The sequence below is a fragment of the Leucopleurus acutus genome (genome assembly GCF_964270905.1).
Source record: "Leucopleurus acutus genome assembly, chromosome: 15".
NCBI classification, from domain to species: Eukaryota; Metazoa; Chordata; class Mammalia; order Artiodactyla; family Delphinidae; genus Leucopleurus; species Leucopleurus acutus.
The window spans coordinates 2,048,768-2,067,689 of NC_139157.1; the positions used below are offsets into that span (position 1 = coordinate 2,048,768).

An 18,922-nucleotide genomic window follows, 5' to 3' on the forward strand; every position below is an offset into this window, starting at 1 on the left:
ACACAGAGTGCAGACTGCTAAAATCTTAGTGCAGTGTGGTCTCAACTCTCACAGACCGAAGACGCCAGGAACATGGGTGTGCAAGCTGTTAGAACGGTTGCTCATTTGAGAGTGCACAAGATAACACGCTAAGCACAGGCCTGCAGCGATCTCTGGGATCTGGGTGAAGGGAAGACGAGACTGAAGCAGCATTCGAGAGACACACGTCTCACAGGCACTAAACGCCGGGCCCCGGGTCTGCGTCGCTCCACAGCTCATCCTCATCAGATCTGCTGGCAGCTGAAGCCTCGTTTAAACAACTTTATTTCAACTCCAAGCACTGATCCGAAACGGGGCCTCAGAGTCACGCGGGGCTTTCCCTGGACAGGACTCAGTTCCCTTCTAGACCTGCTGAGCCCAAATCCCTGAGGGATGCTTACCACTCTGCTGGCTGTAAACACCACAGGCAGCCTAAGGACGGTCCCTGTCAGGAAGCACCCTCTCCGGCACCCACAGCACCGTGAGCCACTTGGTCTCAAGCCCACTGGCCGTGTCTGGTGAGGGTCTCTGCTTCCTCGCCTCTCCCACCCCTGCTCCCAGGCGGCTAGGTCTTTCAAACAATCTCTCTACACCCGGTGCTCAGTGCAGCGTGCGCTCAATAAAGCGTTAACGTATTAACAGTGAAGAGTTATTAACTAAAAATGCGGAGAACAGAATAATGCGATACGGTCTCGCACAGAATTATACAAATGAATTATAAAGAAAGCAAAAGAAGCAAATAAGTGATCAAGAACAACTGTTTCAATTACAGTGTTTAAAAAACAGAAGAACATGAAAAATATGTCTGTTTAGGGGTGAAAGAAAAATCCACATTCGCTTTCTTCTGCATTTTGAATGCTTCTGAAGGGTACCTTGTGAGCTAATAAATGGGTATCATATACTTTTCTGCATCAACATTTACATCCACAAATTTAGAAATATAAAAAGAAAGGGAGAGATACAAACTTTCTCAGTCTTTCCTTTCTCTGTGACAGAAATCTATCGACAGACGGATCAGAAATAAACCTTCCCAATCCCTTCTTTCTTTCTGCTTCACAGTAATAATAGAAAACAAAGATACCTTTACAGGTATATCCTGAATAACCTAAACGGTGGCCACTCACGTCGCAGATAAAACAGAGTTCTGGGACCTCGGGCAGAACGCAGAAACGGAGGCGAGTAATGTTCACAATGTAACTGACAGCTTCTTGCAGATCCAAGGCCCCTCCTCAGTAAGAGCACAGTCACCTCACAGGCAGTAACAAACGTGTAAAACTGTGGCTTAAAACAAAAACCTTAAAATTTTATCCCCTTCCACACAGGGATTCTACAAATGCTCTATTTCTGGCTTAAGTACCGGAGCACATCTCTCCTCACTTGAGAGCTACAATGGATCCGCAGTGCCTCTGAAGGCGGAGATAAATCTTCCGAAGTAACCCTACCACACAGCCGAGTGCTTCTTCCAGAGGCTTTAAATGCTTTTCAGAAACATTTTATACTTTTGCCTTAAAGATACGTACCACGTTCATATGGTGCAAAATTCAAAAGGCACAAGAAGGACCCGGTGAACCGCACCCTCCCCCACCTGGCCCCTGCCTAGTCCTTCCCCACCCAGAAGCAAATCTTCAGTCTATTTTGTGCGCATATAATTACACCTCCCGATACTCATGTTCTTCCTTCTCCTGGCTTGCACAAGCGTTAGAATACCATTTGGGGTTACCAAATGGAATATGCAACAACCAGTCAAATGTCCAACGTTTGGGACGCACTTAAAATAGATCACTCTGAGCAAAGCCTGAGAATGTTTTTCAGGACACTTTTGGTGTCACTGCACAGCATGTCTACACATCCAGGCCTGCTTCTGCCTCTGGGCAGCTGGGTGGACGACGGCCTGGGGCGTCTCTTGGCCGCCCGCTTGCGAACGGAGGGTGGGGGACTCACGCGTTTAAGGAGTGCTGACCAGCGCTTCCGTGTCCCAGGCGCCGCGCGGACGCCAGAGGTCTGCGGTGAGAAAGTAAGCTCATGTCCTGGCCCCCAGAGAGCTTACGTTCGCTTACGTTTTAGCGAACCAGTACAACAGGGAAGAAACTTTTCGGTACATACCAGGTAAAAGAGGAAACGTATTTGTCTCTCTATTTGCTCCATTCTTCTACAGTGTGAAAGTAACCAACACGTGAAAACATTAAGGAATCCTTTTCAGGAATAAAATAACAACAGAAACTTGTCTTAGACTCTACTTATGTATTATATCAAAATAGGTACTAAATATCCCTTGTTTCCATTTTTCTTTAAAAGAATAAAAAACTAAAACTCCAAGTTTGGTTAATATCCAATGAAAACCTGTATGATCAGTTTGGAGAAAATTCAACAAACTGATAAGATGCCGAAAGGCTGAGTCAACTTTATATACGAGAAAGTTTTGATTGTTGCATCGACATGTAAAAGATGGCACTTGAAATATAAAAACAGACAAAGGAAGTATTTCCATGTACTACTTAAGATGACAGATTCTAATGCACAACATCTGAGAAACAAGTTCCAAGTAAGAAGGCCCAGCTGCGCCAGCCAGAAATGATGCCAAGCGGGCAGGCCGAGGCCGGGGGCGCCCGGAACCTGCTCACGGTGGCAGCGAGCGCCTCGCGAGACCGGCACAGACACGAGCGGCACTAAGCGGGTGGCGGCCTCTTCCTCCTCAGCCTCCTGGCGCCACCGGACGCGTGGCCCCGATCGGCGCTCCCTCCCCCATCCACCACCCCCATTTCTCCTTCTGTCCTCCTCCCTCACCCCCGTCCACACCTCCTCCCCCCGTGTCTCCCCCTCTTCCTCCTGGGGGCGCACAGAGTCGAAGGACAGGAAAACAGCTCTCTCCCTCCTTTAGTCCAAATTCTCACTTAAAACTTAGCCTGAACAAAGACACCGGACATTTCTGCAAAATAAGCTATTAAATGAAATGAATCCTGGATGCGGAAGAGTTAACTAGATAGAGATAAAATGAAAGTACATTAAACTCTTAAGAAAAGTCATTTATATTAACTGAAAAGCCAACACATCCAGCATCTGGTCAGTTACCGCTGTTCTGCCCGTGAGGTCGTTAGTGCTCGAGATGAGACAGTAGCAGGAAGTGCGCCAGCCGTAGCAGGCAAAGCGACCCCTTCTCCCTGGGGCGCGCACACACGCGCGGGACCCAGGTGAAGGCAGCAGCGGCGGACAGAGGCCATGCAGACGCATGCAGGGGAGAGAAGGAGAGGGTGAGCTGCAGGGAGGCGACTGTCCAGGGGGAAAGGCACGTCCCGCCCCAGCCCTGGGCTGGAGGACACGGCAGCCATGCTCCGCGCGGCGTGGGCACATTGCTGAGGGGGACACTGAGTTGACAGGGAGTCCCCGAGCAGCAGGGGAGCAGCTGTCTGTCCATGACAGGGAGACCCACCCCGCTCCTTCCCTGCGGAGCACAGCCCAACCCAGAGCAAGGGACGAAAACGACTTCTACCCCCGTCCCTCCAAAAGACAGTGGAAGCACCCGCCCACATCTCAAAAGCCTCCAAGGACACCTACAGGACCTCGGCCCAACCCCGAGGACACGTGCTTGGCTGACAACATGTCCAGGGAAACAGTCGCTCGTAACAAGTCAGCATCCACGAACACAGGGAAACTAAGTCCATTTCACTCCGCGTGCTGACCGGGCTCGGTCAGCAACGACACCTTAAGAAGACAGCGTGACCTGGTGAAGAGAACAGCTCTGGAGTGAGACAGACCCCGGTCGGCAACCGGGCCTCCCCCCACCCGCCCCCGTCACCTGCTCACCTGCGAGTGCGGCGCGGAGCTGAACTGCAGGCACCTGCGGAGCGCTGCAGCTCTCCAGCAGGCAGCCCAGGCGCTCGGGCGCGTCGGACTGACGGGGGCCCCGGCTGCCCAGCTATTCGGACCACGAGTGTCTCTGGAAGCCACCTGAGTCACCTGTGTACCTACTGCGCGGCCTAAAGCAGCAGCTCGGTAAACGCTGACTGAAGTAGCAGAGGGCCGTGAAAGAAGCCGTGTTCTAACAAGCATCTGATAGATGCTGTCGCCAGTACTTGGTAACCAGCAGGACACAGCTAGCGATTATCTCGGATCCATCAGTTTCTTACGCCGACAAAAAATTTCTCTCTGTTTTATTACCCGGGAGGCCGTAAGGATGAAGCAAGCGGTCAGAACGCCAATTCCCACTAGAATCTACGTTCCCACGGCCAGGCTTAATGTGCTTTGCTGGTGTTCTCCTATCCCCAAGGTCCAGAACAGTGTCTGACACACAGTAAGCAGTCAGTAAGTACTTGTCAAAGAAATAAATGGATGAATTCTCATCCTGTCTCTGCTACCCACCAAGTCAACTTTCCACTACTCATTTGAAAATCATCCTGCGTCAGGTGCTATTTATCAACTCTCTCTGGGTTAATACTCCTATTTTCAAAAATTTCAGTTTGGGAGAAAACAATCATTAGCTTCTAGCACGTAATGCAAAATCTTGAATGGCAGACCCAATGCCCAAAGATGATCCTAAAAACCTCTAAGTTCAAAAACAGATGGCTGTCTTCCAGCCGCCGTTCACTGCCTCGGACCACTGAGCACCAAACCCTCACCACTAATCATGTCTGCAAACCACTGTGAGAAAACCAAAGTTTCATGAACTTTTCAGCCGGAGAACTGAGAGACAAGGCAACACTCACATCTTCCTCATCAACAGCTAATCATTTTAAAAAAACCTTCAAACATAATTAAGCATAAAAACCACTACTTGCAGCACACGGCCACGGACTACTAATTATGGAGTACCAGTCAAAACAACAGCATTTTCCCTGTACCAATATAACACAACCCAGTTGTGCCATGGAGACCACTGGACCACAAGTGCCACATCTAATCATTAGTTATAATCTTGTAAACAAAAATAAATACTCAGGAATCAAAGAGAAAAACATAATTGCCGCCCAAGGAAACACAGATTATCTACATAACCAGTCTGTTTTTAGCTCACTTTTTCTATAATTACTTACTGAGCTCTATTTAAAAAGCAGTTCTGGGTGGGAGGGACAATACTCTGTTCTTCACAGCATTTTACAATAAACGTCACATACCATCATTTTAACCAAATAAATAAGAAATGATACAGTTCAGCTGAACGGTAAACAAACGTGTCACACATATATTAAATATGCATACAAATACGTACACTACATACGATGCGTGTGTATAAAACGTTTCCTTAAGAACGTCAATGTATCTCTCTACCTGATGGCTAAGTCATAACAGCTTTAGCTTAAGAGAGCTCAACAAACGAAATACTTAGAAGGCTAACGTGAACACCAACTTAGTCTATTATAATTTTAAAACTAAGCAAATGTCGCTCCTCTTACAGGTGGACTTCTTAGGTGTAATTAAATTTACAAATATTCTTTTGACACTGTTCATACATGAAGCAACAGTGTGATAAATACACACCTGCCTCCATGACGTCTGTCCTAAGAGGACTACATTTCAGTTTCTCATTTTTAGTAGTTAAGTATTTTACAGGGTTATTTTGGAAAAAAAATTTAAAAGGGAGTAAATCATTTAAACTTCTTAAATTCTCTATGTTCACTATTTAAAATTTTGTTTTTCAGTATTCATTTCTGTGCATGTGAAGTTTATTTTTAATGCATATACATATTTTAATGCATATACATATACATATCCTATAACCTTAATTAAGGGTTTTTGCTTTTTTAATGAATACCATCTTATGATGGTTACTTTTCTAAATAAATGATCTTAAAAAAGGTTGTCAGTCAAAAGAAAGACCAATTAAAATACATTCATTAAAAAGAACAACATGTAAAGCTGAGAATGTACACTGGTAACACCTCTCACCTGGGCTCAGCTCTACGAGGTAGGGCAGTTTCTCCGGTGGGAGTGCAGCGCCGTAGCCAGACCCATCAACTCGCTCCTTCCCGTGCAGCGGCTTCCCATCCATGTGCTTCTGGCTTTTCTTTGGGATGTAGTCTGGTGGCCTCCTCTTCAGCTGAAAGACTAAAATCCCTAGAACAGTAACACTGTAAATTAGCAACCAGACTCAAGTGAGTGTAGACGGCCAGCTGACTGGCAATCAACTGTTCAAAGGTTTATCAAGAAAATGTAATTTAATAACATCTCCCAGGGAATAATTAAGCAAGAGCTTTACCCAATTTACACTTTCCCTCAACAGAGGAAATACTCCTCTCTTGACATGTTCTTGAAAACTCTAGCAAGCAATTTCCAAAAATTATTTTAAATTAACCCCCTCCCAAGCATATCACATGCATGAAAGACAACACTCCAGTTTCAGAATAAATGAATGTTTCTATTGGTAAAGAACCCTATGGTCAATAAACACACTCATACACACATGTAATAACACATGCGCACACAAATACACATACATTCTTAGTTAACCTGATTTTATTTAATTCAATTGAATTAACTCAGAATTCAAAGCAATCTGACTTTAATAAAGTTTAGCTTTATACTGTCGAGAAACGGTACTAAGCAAGTGTATGTTTAAAGCTTGCAGTCTGCACTCAAGCATGGCTGGCAGCCAGGTTTTATGTCTTTACTAACGCAAAGGCCCTCCACGGAGCGACAGGTAGCTTAAGATGTGTATCTGAAAGCAAGAAAACTCTATTTCATAAAAAACACACCTTTAAACCCTCACTGCTTTGACGTAATTAGGAGAAATCGTTTCGATAGTGAAAAGTCTGGATTCATTATATGAAATGACTAAATTACTAAACGGTATTTAAGGTTGAAGACTATTTTCCCTGTCACAACAAATCTGTCCAAACATCACCAGTCCATCTGGTCGGCAGGGAAAGGATCCCGCTGCTGACAGACGCCCATCTCCCACGTCCTGACACGGGACTGAAGTCCAGCTTCTTCAGGACACGGTACTCCTGCTGCCACAAAACGGCCTGTGCCAGGTCTCCCACTAGACCCACCAGCAGAGAGCGGCCCTCAGGATGCGGGGACCCCCTAGGAACCACCCAGCAAGTCCAAGAAGGGGGCAGAAACCTGCACAGCAAACAGCCCTCAAAAGACTCGGCCACGCGCACCTTCCTACACCTCCCAGTAAGTTGAACGACTAATATTTCAAGTCGGAGTGTAACGCATCACAGAGGTAATGCTTTGACAAGTAAGATTACTCTTCACCTCTGTCATTCGGCCACTCCCTGAAGATCTGTAAAGGACACTCGTCGTCATCAAGGATGATTTCTTCAGCAGCTTTCTCATCAGAATGCTGGGCCCCAGGAGGAAGCACCACCTGGGAGGGAAGAACAATGAGCTGTGACTACACCCAAAACGTGAATTAGCAGGTATGTAAAAGAAAGAATGTATCGTTTTTGAGGAAGTAAAAAAGTCACTGTAGATAGAACTGAACTGGTCAAACACAATGAACAATTCTCAAAAACACTGACAGAAGTGAAGGAAAATAGTTGCCAATTGAAAGCCCGGCCAGCCGGCCGGACCGTCTTCCTTCACCTGCTTGCCTGCGCTGCGCCCGGCTCCCCGGCCCATACTAGCCTGAGTCTGCTTTCTGACAAACTCTCTCTTGGAAAGACTGCACGCGACAGTCAACCTGTGCGTAGTTCCTTCGAGAAAGGGGACTGCGGGACCCACCTTTCATAACCAAGCGTCTTAATGTGGAGTTTCATCTAACAGGTAACCTTTTAGGGTATAACGATCACATAACAACACAAGAGATTAGCTTTCTTTTTCTTGTAGAAAATTCGTTGTTATGATTAAATTTTAATCAGATCATTTAGATGTATTACTGGGCCGTTCATTCAACAAATGCTTTAAGATACTGCATTCACCACACTCAAAAATCTGTAACACTGGATTACTCTTTATTCTATGTTTTTACAGCAAACGACTTTTCTCAATCATTCGAGAAAACCCTCTGTAACACAGAGAACAGAACCAGTGGCCGCAGGGCTCTGTCTCCGACCCCCCACTGACTTCTGCCCCACCGCTCGCACCAACCAAAACACGGTTACAGAAGACAGGAGAAGCCAGGCACTGGCACCTGAGAATTATCTTCCGCCTGGAGTTCCTGTAATAACGTCACCCTAATAGACCTCACTCCCAATTAGATCATCGTGTGCACAGACCAGATGGGTTAGACTTCCACAGAACTGTAAAACTTTGCTCCGCACTGCTGCAAATTACCCTAAAAAGACAAGTTTATTACAACACACCCTTATGCTAAAGTAACCCACCTTTCCTCACAGCGTCTCGTATTACATGTCGTACAGTGGGCGTGGAACACACACTGCTTCAGGATCTGACCCTCACTCATCTTTAAGTCGCAGTCTTTGTCACGTATCCTCCTAGATCCAGTCACACAGAACTCCTCCGAATTCTCGACTGGGCCACGAAACCTCATGCTTCCACGATCCCTTGTGCCTCAAAGGCCCGTCCCCAGCTTTCGGGTCTAGCTAGCGTGCCCTCTCACCTCTCAGCCCAAGTACAACCCCTCCAGGGAGCCTTCTCTGACCTCCGTTCTAATTTCGAGCTCCTTGCCTGCATTTCTTTCTCGGACTCTCTGTCTCCCTGTACTGTAACCTCTTTCGAAGGCAGCTCTTATTCCTGCATCCCAGCACCGTATCTAACAAATAAGAGGAACCTACATGTTTATTGACTAATTCACTGAATAGCTATAATAGATGAATGAATGAATATGAAAGGGCTACATATTACATGATGGATGAGACGGCAAGGAAACAAAGGACTTCCATCTCAAGGCTAAAACAATAATCAACTCCTAATTTATCCTGTCTGAAGCTTGCGAAGGAAAATGCGCAAGAACAGAGAGGAATAAAAACCCAAACCAGGCGACGACCCTCAAAAGACATCATCAAGTGACCTCAAAAGGGACCGTCAGTAAAAGCCCAATAACTTCATGCCCTGGTTAAGGTGTTCTTTCACTTTCTGGTTTTCATCAGTAAAAATACGGCAGAAATTAAAGAAAGGAAAAAAATGTTATAAAGTTCACTACCACACATCCTATCAAATGCACCTTTATGGAACTGAGAATTATTTGATAGATTTATATACACTTAGAAGTTAACATTGCCCTGGCGAACGCTTGAGCAATCCCAAGTGTTCGGCAGTGGTAGCTAAGCTCCTGCCCTTGGGCTCCCAGCCTGACAGGGACCCAGCTGGCGAAGGGTCAGCCCTCTGTTTAGCAATGCAGACCCTATTTATACCGCTGTCTTACTGGTTTTACCCTAAGAACACTTTTTACAGCAGTTATTAACCAAAACTATGAGGAACGTGTATCAAAATCTACCATTAATCCATGGACACAATTATTCTTTAGGGGTAAATATATTTTCCATACATACACTAATGCCTGCTCCATCCTGCTATTTCTCCCAAGCAGGAAAGCAACGAAGCCAGCATGACAACAGGGTCCCCCTGTTTCAAACTCACCTGCAGGAGGAAAACGCCCAGCGTGGCCTGAATCTCAGGTTCTTTCCCTTTGGAGAGAATGCGTGATTATCCCGATGACCTATCCTCCCAACCTCGCCCTCCCAGCCCCTCCCTCCCCGAAGTAAGGCGGGTTTTCAGTCTCTTTCTAATACGACCAAAAGAAAGAAAAGGCGCAGCAAAAACAAATACTCGTGAGCATCCATCTACCTTCCTCCACCCCACAGTGAAATGAGCTCTGCTGTCCTTCCTTCTGATTCTAAATAACACAGGCTCAACGCAAAAAACTCAAACACAGAAAAGCGTAAGGAGGAGGGGAAAAAAACCTGTGGGACAATAAGTGTATTTTCCTGATCATGCTTTCTATAACTATGCTTTTTTTTTTTTTACATAAGAAGGTGCATGGCTTGATCACATGTAACATTTTGAAGTCTCCTGTTCCTCTCCCTCCCCTCATGTAGGTAGTTAAGCTGGTGTGTATTCTTCCTATGCACGTACCTTTCTTGGTGCTCACGTATACATACACACAGAATTTTGTTGTTTGGTTTTATTGTATGGTGACTGTTTTTCCAAAAATAGGGTATTGTATAAAATGTAAATACGTCTAAGTCAGCTGGTATTGGTCTAACTCAAAATGTTTCATAATGACAAGGTATTCAAAGTATTCCTTAAGCGCCGAGTATTTACTTTATTGCTACAACACAGGAAAAAAGTTTTTACAGAAATACACTCAGGAATTTACTATTTGTTTATTTTGACGTTAAAACTAATATTTACCACCGTACTTCTAAAGAATATTTTCCATCTCAGACATCACCTCCACTCTGAAACAGGTGCCGCAGACGATGGCTACACAGCGACCCCCAGACGCTCCTTCCCCGTCGCTGGGGACTCCCTTCTGCTGTGCTGGAGCCCGTTCTGCGACACCCTGTTTTTCTCCTGTTTTTCTCTTTCTTGGCCTACACCACGATTTTGCTGGAGGATGTCCTCCAGCACCTTACTGAGAGAGGCTGAGTGGGTGGTAGATTTTTGCCGTGTGTCTTAAAACGTCTTTATTCCAGCCGCCGGGCGCCTGACCGAGGGTATGGCTAGAAGTCGGCTCCCTCTGCATCAGGAAGCGCCGCTTCCCTGAATTCCAGAGTCCACGGCTACTGTTGAAGTGACTGCTGCAACTGTGCCCCCCAACCCTTTATACAAGCCCTGAACCTGCTTCTTTGCGATCATCACCCTCTCTTTTTCTCTAGTTTCCTGCACTTTCACTACACCCTGGTTTGGGCCTTTTTCAAAGCAACTGTCCCATTAGTTAGTGGGCCTTTTCAACCTAGAGACTCAAATCCTTCAGTCCTGGGAGATGGTCTAGCATTGCTTCTTTGGGAACGTCTATCCTCCATTTCCTGTTGCTTTTCCTACCTGGGCCTCCTTGGGCTAAATGTTAAGACGTTCTGCACCGATTTCTAAATTCCCGAGCCCCTCTCCTTTTGTCCTCCGGCAGATTTCCTCCACTGCTCTTTCACCCCTCCACTGACATTCTGCCCCCACCCCTCATTTACCTGGGCTTTTCAATCCCCAGGAGCCCCCGCACGCTTCTCCTCACTGTGCTCCGGATGCACCGTCCGCCGAGTCTCTCAGCTCTCCCACACTTCCATCTGCTTTGTCTCTTGTATCTCCAGGTTCTCTGATCTGTCTGTGTGGGTCTGTCTTTCATTTTAAAGGCATTTGCAAATGTCTACTGAGTCTGGGCCGTCCACTCACACTGACAACGAGTCACAGGAAAGCTGACGGTAACGGCGAGGACGGCTGCTGGACCAGACGTCCAAAGGCCAGTTTCCATACAGATCTTTCTCCTCTGACCAGAAAGTGCCTTCTGGGAGGAATCCTTCAATCTTCTGGGTACAGCCTTCCCCTCCATCCTCCTGCTTGTGGGAAAGACCCTGCTATGCCAGTTACCCCCAAAGCCAAGGCCTCCTCCCCAGCGGTTTTACTCTGGCCTTCGGATGGAGAGACGACGCAGTAGCTGGATGGGAAGGCAGTCTGCTGGACGCTACTAGGGCTTATAAAAACTTGCCACCCAATTTGTTTTCAGCCCAATTTTCAATGCCGCCTCAGAACGTGCTACAGCCCCTCATGCCTGAGTCCGCTAGGGGCTGGGAGACAGGCAGCTGCGCGCTTCCCCTCGGCTGCCCCCTCTGCAGGTCCAGCAACTTAGATACTAACCCACCCGCTTCTTCAGACTCTCATCTACAACTGCTCTGCTGGCCCTTCGCTCACTCTCTTTGTTCTCGTGCACTCCCACAGGGCTTTATCCTTTATTGTCATCTCAGTGGAATCAAAACATGTTTTCTCATCTATTTTCAGATGAAAATTGAACTTTATTCATAAAATTACACATCTACCAAACGGTTTTTCCAACCGAATATAAAGTCTCAGCTTTTCAGCAAAAAGAAAAAAGCCATAAAACTCAAGCAAGGCCTTTTATTTAATTCTCTCTGTAGCAACACTAGAAACCACTGCTGAGAGCTTACAGAAGACCACTCACTCTGTCCACACCCTGGAAAACTGAACACTGTTAGCATTTGGATTCATCTACAGAGTTAATGCAAACCCAGTCACAACTCCAGCAGGTTTTATGTCGAAATTGATAAGTTGATTCTAAAATTTATTCGTAAATGCAAATAACCTAGAATAACCAAAGCAATTTTTAAAAGCAAAAGGAGAAAGCAAAATTGGGACTTTATATGATTTTAAGACTCACCATAAATCCACAGTAATCAAAACAGTTTGGTGTTGGTGAAAAGATATAAGATATATAAATGAAACAGAACAGATTCCAGAAATAGAACCAAACATATATGGCCAACTGATTTTCAACAAGGTGCCAATGCACTCAGTGGGAGAAAAAAGAGTCTTTTTTTCTGTATCTGTGCAGAAGAAAATGAGCATTGACCCTAATCTCACACCATACACAAATGTCACCTGGAAATGGAACACACAGACCCAAATGTAAGACCTAAAACTATGAAACTTCTAAAATAAAATATAGGTACAAGTGTCTGCAGCCTTGGAGGAAGCGAATTCTCATACAGAAAGTACAGAGCACTAAGAAGTTAACAAGCTGGACTTCAACAAAATAATCAATTGTTCCTCACGGAAAGATACCATCTTAAAAATGAAAAGACAAGCCAAGCCACAGACGGGGAAAAAATATTCACAGTACATGTATCACACATAGGACTTGACATGTATACAGATAATCAGGGAAACTCAAATTTCCTCCACAATGAGATACAACTACACCCATCAGAATGCCTAATAGTTTAAATGATTGACCAAACCAAGCATGGGCGAGGGGCAGAGCAACGGCATCTCATATATGACTGTGGGGATGCAAATGGCATACTCAGGTGGGAAAGAGTTTCTTTAACAGTTACACATATGCCTCCTACGGAGCCATTCACTTGAGTATTTACTCAAGAAAAAAAGTACTTCTATGAGAAGACCTGCACATGTATGCTCCCAGCAGTTTTACTGTAAGGGCCCAAAACTGAAAACTGGAAACAACGCAAATTCTAATAGGTGAATGGATGAACAAAGTGTGACCTGTCCATACAATGAAACACAAAGAGGCATAAGGAAACTCCTGAAGGTGAAGGAAACGTTCACTGTGCTGCAGGCCCAAACCGATGGTGTTATAAACTTTAAATACATGTAATACCTTGTACTTCAATTATTTCTCAATAATCTTGGCGAGGGCAAGAACTAAAACAAGTAACCACACTTCCATTATTTAATAATCAATTGCTAAGATGAGAGAAAGAAGGATATCTTCTTTAAAAAATCTACTTCCAATGAGATTTTGACAGAGAAATAATGCGTATAAAGAAGTTATTATATACTTGTGCCTGACTTAAAGGTTAATAATTTTCCAAAAAGTCTGTCTTAGAAGAGAAAGTCTGCTTGATCTTACTTAGTGCCACCAATTCAACTCTGAGGCATAAAATTTCACTGTATTTCTTGAGTACTAGGGTCAAAGATACACCCTTTATCTCCAAGAAATTACGGATGACTACTAAACCTATCAGCCAAATGTCGGTTGATGATGAACAGCAAACCAAGATTTATTTAAAGGTGGGTCGTTATGATACATCTTAGTAAAAACCCTAAGAAAAAAATCATTAAAGCAGATTTTACTAAAATAAAACTGTTACCTATATATATGCAAAATAAAAAGTGGAAGGATATACATCAAGATGTTAATAGCGCTCATCCTTTGGTATTAGAACTACAGAGGATTTTTTCTTCCATTTGCCTTTTTATACTTTTCTTAGTTTACAGCAGGAACACAGATTACTTTTGTAATGGAAAGGAGAATGTTGTTTCTTATGTATATTTACACGTGGTTTCGGTTTACCAGATTCTAAGTGATACAGCGTGGAGAAATTCAGCCTAAGTTTAACTTCATTTAAAGAATATCTTTCCAGTTAAATGCAAAGTTCTAGCACGTGTAATACGGGGAAGCACCGGCGTGGCGGGTACTCACGCGGGCGATGCAATAATCCTTAGGATTTTCTTTCTCCAGACCGTACTTCTCTAGAGCTTCAGCCACAGCGAAGTCTGCAGGATCTGTGGTAGACAGCAGGATCGTCTTGTAGGGAATATTTGGTTTTAAACTATCTGCATAAATTCTCAATGTTCCACCTGCAAAAAACATTGTGACATCTTTGATCACAACTTTTATTCTGATACCAGAGATCTGTATACGAATTCTATCCCCACTTCCTGGTAGGTGACACACACTGGCAGGGACACGCCGATCCAGTGATCCTGTGCTAGACAGGGCGAGTAATTCTGTGTGACTAGGCTGCTTCTGTCCTCCCTTCAAGCCCGTGCAGTTTTTATAATGACGAACTGATTTCCACTGTGGGGAAAGGACAGAAAGGGAAGAACCCCTGGGTCCTTCCGAGTGCTGCTCCTGCTTTGGCGGCCTTCTCGCGTCCTCACCTGCACAGCGCCAGACACCTGCTTTCCCCACTTCCGCTACTTCCTGACCAACAATCTGAAACTTAAAAACCCCAAACAATATTAAGCCCACTAAATAACTCAGTTTTTTAAAAAAGTGAACCAGAAATCAGGATACTTCAGGTGCTGGAGTCCAAAGACATTTCATAAGGAACCTGTCACCAAAGCACTGGGCTCTATTTACATTTCCAAGTGCTGCAAACCAGAATGTCATTTCTAGCTGTGAACTCGTTCGGGAGGAAAAAAAGTCAACTAGGGCAGAGCAATGTGGATCCTTAGCTTTTCTTTTTGTCTGTATATTTCTTTTTAATGCAATCCTACATATGCTATGTTACTGACATCTTTGGTGTCATAATTTGCTTTTTACTTATGATCTAAGATTTTTAAGCCCTAAAATCTTAGTCTAGCTGAAAGACTACTGGGGGCAGGTAGGCAACTCAGGCAAGGTGCCACATCCCCATGCTACGTGGGACCTCGGGGAGGCTTCCCGACTTCCTTTGCTCACCTCTACGTTAAAGAGCTAGATTAAACATCTGTGGATCTCCTGAAGCAAATTCTAAATCTCGATGACTCCTTTTTGCCTCTTCTGAATTCTAATGCAGTTACTCTGGCTACTGAATGTTTCTCACACCCTCTTTTTCAACAAGTCTGGCACACACTGCATTATGACAACTTGACTACAATAAAATAACACTGGTCTTTCAAGAATAATCAGCAATGACATGGGGAGGGGGAAGGGTAAGCTGGGATGAAGTGAGAGAGTGGCACAGACATATAAATACTACCAAACGTAAGGTAGATAGCTAGTGGGAAGCAGCCGCATAGCACAGGGAGATCAGCTTGGTGCTTTGCGACCACCTAGAGGGGTGGGATAGGGAGGGTGGGAGGGAGGGAGACGCAAGAGGGAAGATATATGGGAACATATGTATATGGATAACTGATTCACTTTGTTATAAAGCACAAACTAACACACCACTGTAAAGCAATTATACTCCAATAAAGATGTTAAAAAAAAAAAAAAAAAGAAGAAGAACCAGCAAGCCCAGGCTGGTATTAGAACGCGGACCTGCTGACACAGGCCAGGGGTCAGGCTATCTACAAACTCACAGGGATTATAAGGTCCCCCTACACCGCCCGTCCCAACGCTGAGGACACAGCATGAGCTGGTCATCGTCCTAGGCTCCAAACAGCTTGTAACCTGGTTGCAGGGTCGAAATCAGGGGGAGAAAACAAACAGGGCAACAACATGAAGACATAAAATATGACATCAGAGACACAAAGTGCAGGGGAGGGAAGTAAAAAATGCAGATCTTTTACAATGTGTTTGCACTTAAATGACTACTAGTTTACCACAAGTAGATACAGATCAACATATATGAAACCCATGGCACCCACAAATCGAAAACCTACAATAAACACACAAAAACTAGAAACAAAAAAACAGAGTACCACTAAAAAAATCATCAAAATACAAGGGAAGAAACAGAAGGAAGACATGAACAGAGAAGTACAAAAACTAGCAGAAAACAAGTCCTAAAATGGCAGTGAGTACACAGCTATCAATAATTACTTCAAATGTCAATGGACTAAATGCTGCAATCAAAGAACAGGATGGCTGATTGGATAAAAAACCAGCAGCACCTATGCGCTGCTTACGAGAAACTTACTTCAGGGCTAATGACCCATACAGAATGAAAGCGAGGGGAAAGAAAGAGATATTTATTTCATGCAAGCAGAAACGACAAGAAAGTGGGGGTGGCAATACTCCTATCAGACAAAACAGACTTTGGAGCAAAGTCTATAACAAAAGACAAAGACGGGCATTACATAATGATAAAGGGATAAATACAAGAATACTCAGTTCATATATATGCACCCTATACATGAGCACCTAAGTATATAAAGCAACTACTAGCAGACATAAAGGGAGGAACTGACAGCAGCACAACAGTAGAGAGGACCTACACTCCACCGACATCCATGGACAGATTAATAAGTAACTGACTGGATACAGTCTAATTTAAGAGGTTTTTAGTTTAAAAGCATAATACCATAGTATCATCACAACAGAAATACATACCTCCCAATTTCCTAGGGAAGGGGAGATAGAAGAAAAGCTAACATTTTAAAATTCTACCATCGACTAAAATCTGTTTGTATAAATATACATTTCAGTTCTAAAATTAAGGGAGGATGATTCCCCTATTCAGAAGATGAAGAAAGCGTGGCCCACGGAGCACAAGGGTCCCTGCCGGAGCCCGGCTCCAGAGTCCGTGTCCTAGCACTCCACAGCTCCAAGACTGCTGTCCACAAAAAAACTGAGGCAGAAGGGCTGACTCCCAAGGGCATTCTGAGGTCAATTATACTTGGAAGACATCAAGAAAGTAAATACGTCTGAGTGTTAAAAATACTTTATGAGCTCCGGGGCCAAGGCTTGTTACAAGTTATGACTTCTGATCCACTGTGAAGTGAGTCAGATCTCTTTAAGTACGTCATCAGAACTTGGGGAACCAACCCTCGGGCGAACAAGACAGGAAAATTACAGACTTGGCTGTTCCTCTCAGGGAACCTTACCCACCCGTGACAACATTCTTCACCAACCTAAGCGCTAAGCTAACAGCCTCAGTAGGTTATAAGGATATAGTTTTCTAAGTTGTTTATTAAAAACCAACAGAACACTTGAACTTACTATATTTGACTGCATTAATATTAACCACAAACAGCTATTCTGCCAACAGTATCCAGTTTTTTAGGGTTTCCTAGGAGCTTGTACAGAAAAATGTTCCTTCCACCCAACCATCCCTGTAACAGACAAGCTCTACTCCAGTGGGTGTTTTGCTGTTTCTTCTCCTAATTCTCTGGAGGTTTTGTTCCTGTCTTCTTGGCCTACTTCTCAACAACGGCCGCGTATTACCGGTATACTTCCTACCTCCACCAATCTCTTCCATGCCCATGATGTCGCATCCCAAGAACAGCTTGCTCCCGAACCTTTCTCTCCACCTGGCACCGCTGACTAGCACTCAGCCACCGAGCTGGCAGCCTAAAGGCACCCCCCACACCACGCCAGCCCCTCCCAAGACACACAGACGAAGCCCGTCTTCTCCTCCGGAGGCTCCTTCATCCAGACCCACATCCATCCTGCTCAAGGCAGGGCGGCATCCGGAAGGCCTCCTCTCCTCAGAAAACTCAGGCTGGCGCTGCTTCCCGATCATTCTCTCTTAACATCGCTCCCGCTTTTCTCTCTTCATGACCACTGTCCCCGACTGAGCTCAGAGACTCGGTCCTTCCGGGGCCACACGAGCCTTCGAAGGGGGACACCTGCTTCTGACCACAATTCCCTCAAATCAACCCTAGATTCTGCTCTCAGAGTAACCGCTCCAGATTGGAGGCCTGGGCTAACTGAAAGCGTTCTCAATCCCTAGCTTAAAACTTTCAGCAGTTTATTAACAGCTCATACCGAATATTTCCATCAAAGGACCCCCAATGGCACAGGAAAATAAATATGGATCTCTGGGGACACAGGCTGAAGTTACCTGCAAAAAGCTTCCTGCTTAGGGCTTCCCTGGTGGCGCAGTGGTTGGGAGTCCGCCTGCCGATGCAGGGGACACGGGTTCGTGCCCCGGTCCGGGAGGATCCCACGTGCCACGGAGCGGCTGGGCCCGTGAGCCATGGCCGCTGAGCCTGCGCGTCCGGAGCCTGTGCTCCGCAACGGGGGAGAGGCCACGACAGTGAGAGGCCCGCGTTCCGCAAAAAAAAAAAAAAAAAAAAAAAAGCTCCCTGCTTTATCTTAACAACATATATAATGTTGCATCCTGACCCACATTAAAGACATACTTTTTTTTTTTTTTTTTTTTTTTTTTTGGGCCTCTCCCGTTGCAGAGCACAGGCTTCGGAAGCGCAGGCTCGAGTGGCCATGGGTCACGGGCCCTAGACATACTTTTTATAAAAAGATTTTGTTAAGTTACTTATAAAAACTGACTCTCTAAGCCAGCTCTCCTTAGTCTGACTCACATACCCCTGAGCCTATACTTGAATATTCCTCAAGGGGTCACTGAGGAAGTTACTTCCATAACGATGCCAGACTCCCTCCCGTGGTCGGAAGCGTGGTCAGCACGTGGCAGGTACCTCTGAGCATTCCTCTCGTCCTTCCTAAAACTTTTACTACATTTCTCCTTCCTCACCTTTGTAGTTTCTCCCTCCTTTCTCCTTACTTTCTTTTTCTTGTCTTTTTCAATTCCTGATTGAACAAGACAGAATATATACAAACAGATAATCATTTAGGTCTCAAAAGCCATCTATCAAATTATTTATAGAACTAATAAGTCTCTCAGTGTCCTAGTTTTTTTGAATCACCGATACTATAATTCCCATGAAACATATAATTGAGACTCAGTTCATACAGGCACTAAGG

The 18,922-nt window shown here is 44.9% G+C and overlaps 1 protein-coding gene across 6 annotated transcripts in view; it reads right to left on the reverse strand.

The window, feature by feature from the left end:
• AFDN (afadin, adherens junction formation factor) overlaps window positions 1-18,922 on the reverse strand; it is a 139,548-nt gene that overhangs the window by 69,540 nt on the left and 51,086 nt on the right. For all 6 annotated transcript variants that reach the window (XM_082855432.1, XM_082855435.1, XM_082855433.1 and 3 more), the window contains exons 6-8: window positions 14,033-14,190; window positions 7,213-7,324; window positions 5,899-6,066 (exon numbers count right to left, since the gene is read on the reverse strand). In XM_082855432.1, coding sequence (XP_082711558.1) covers window positions 5,899-6,066; window positions 7,213-7,324; window positions 14,033-14,190 — 438 coding nt within the window. The remainder of the gene's footprint in view (window positions 1-5,898; window positions 6,067-7,212; window positions 7,325-14,032; window positions 14,191-18,922) is intronic.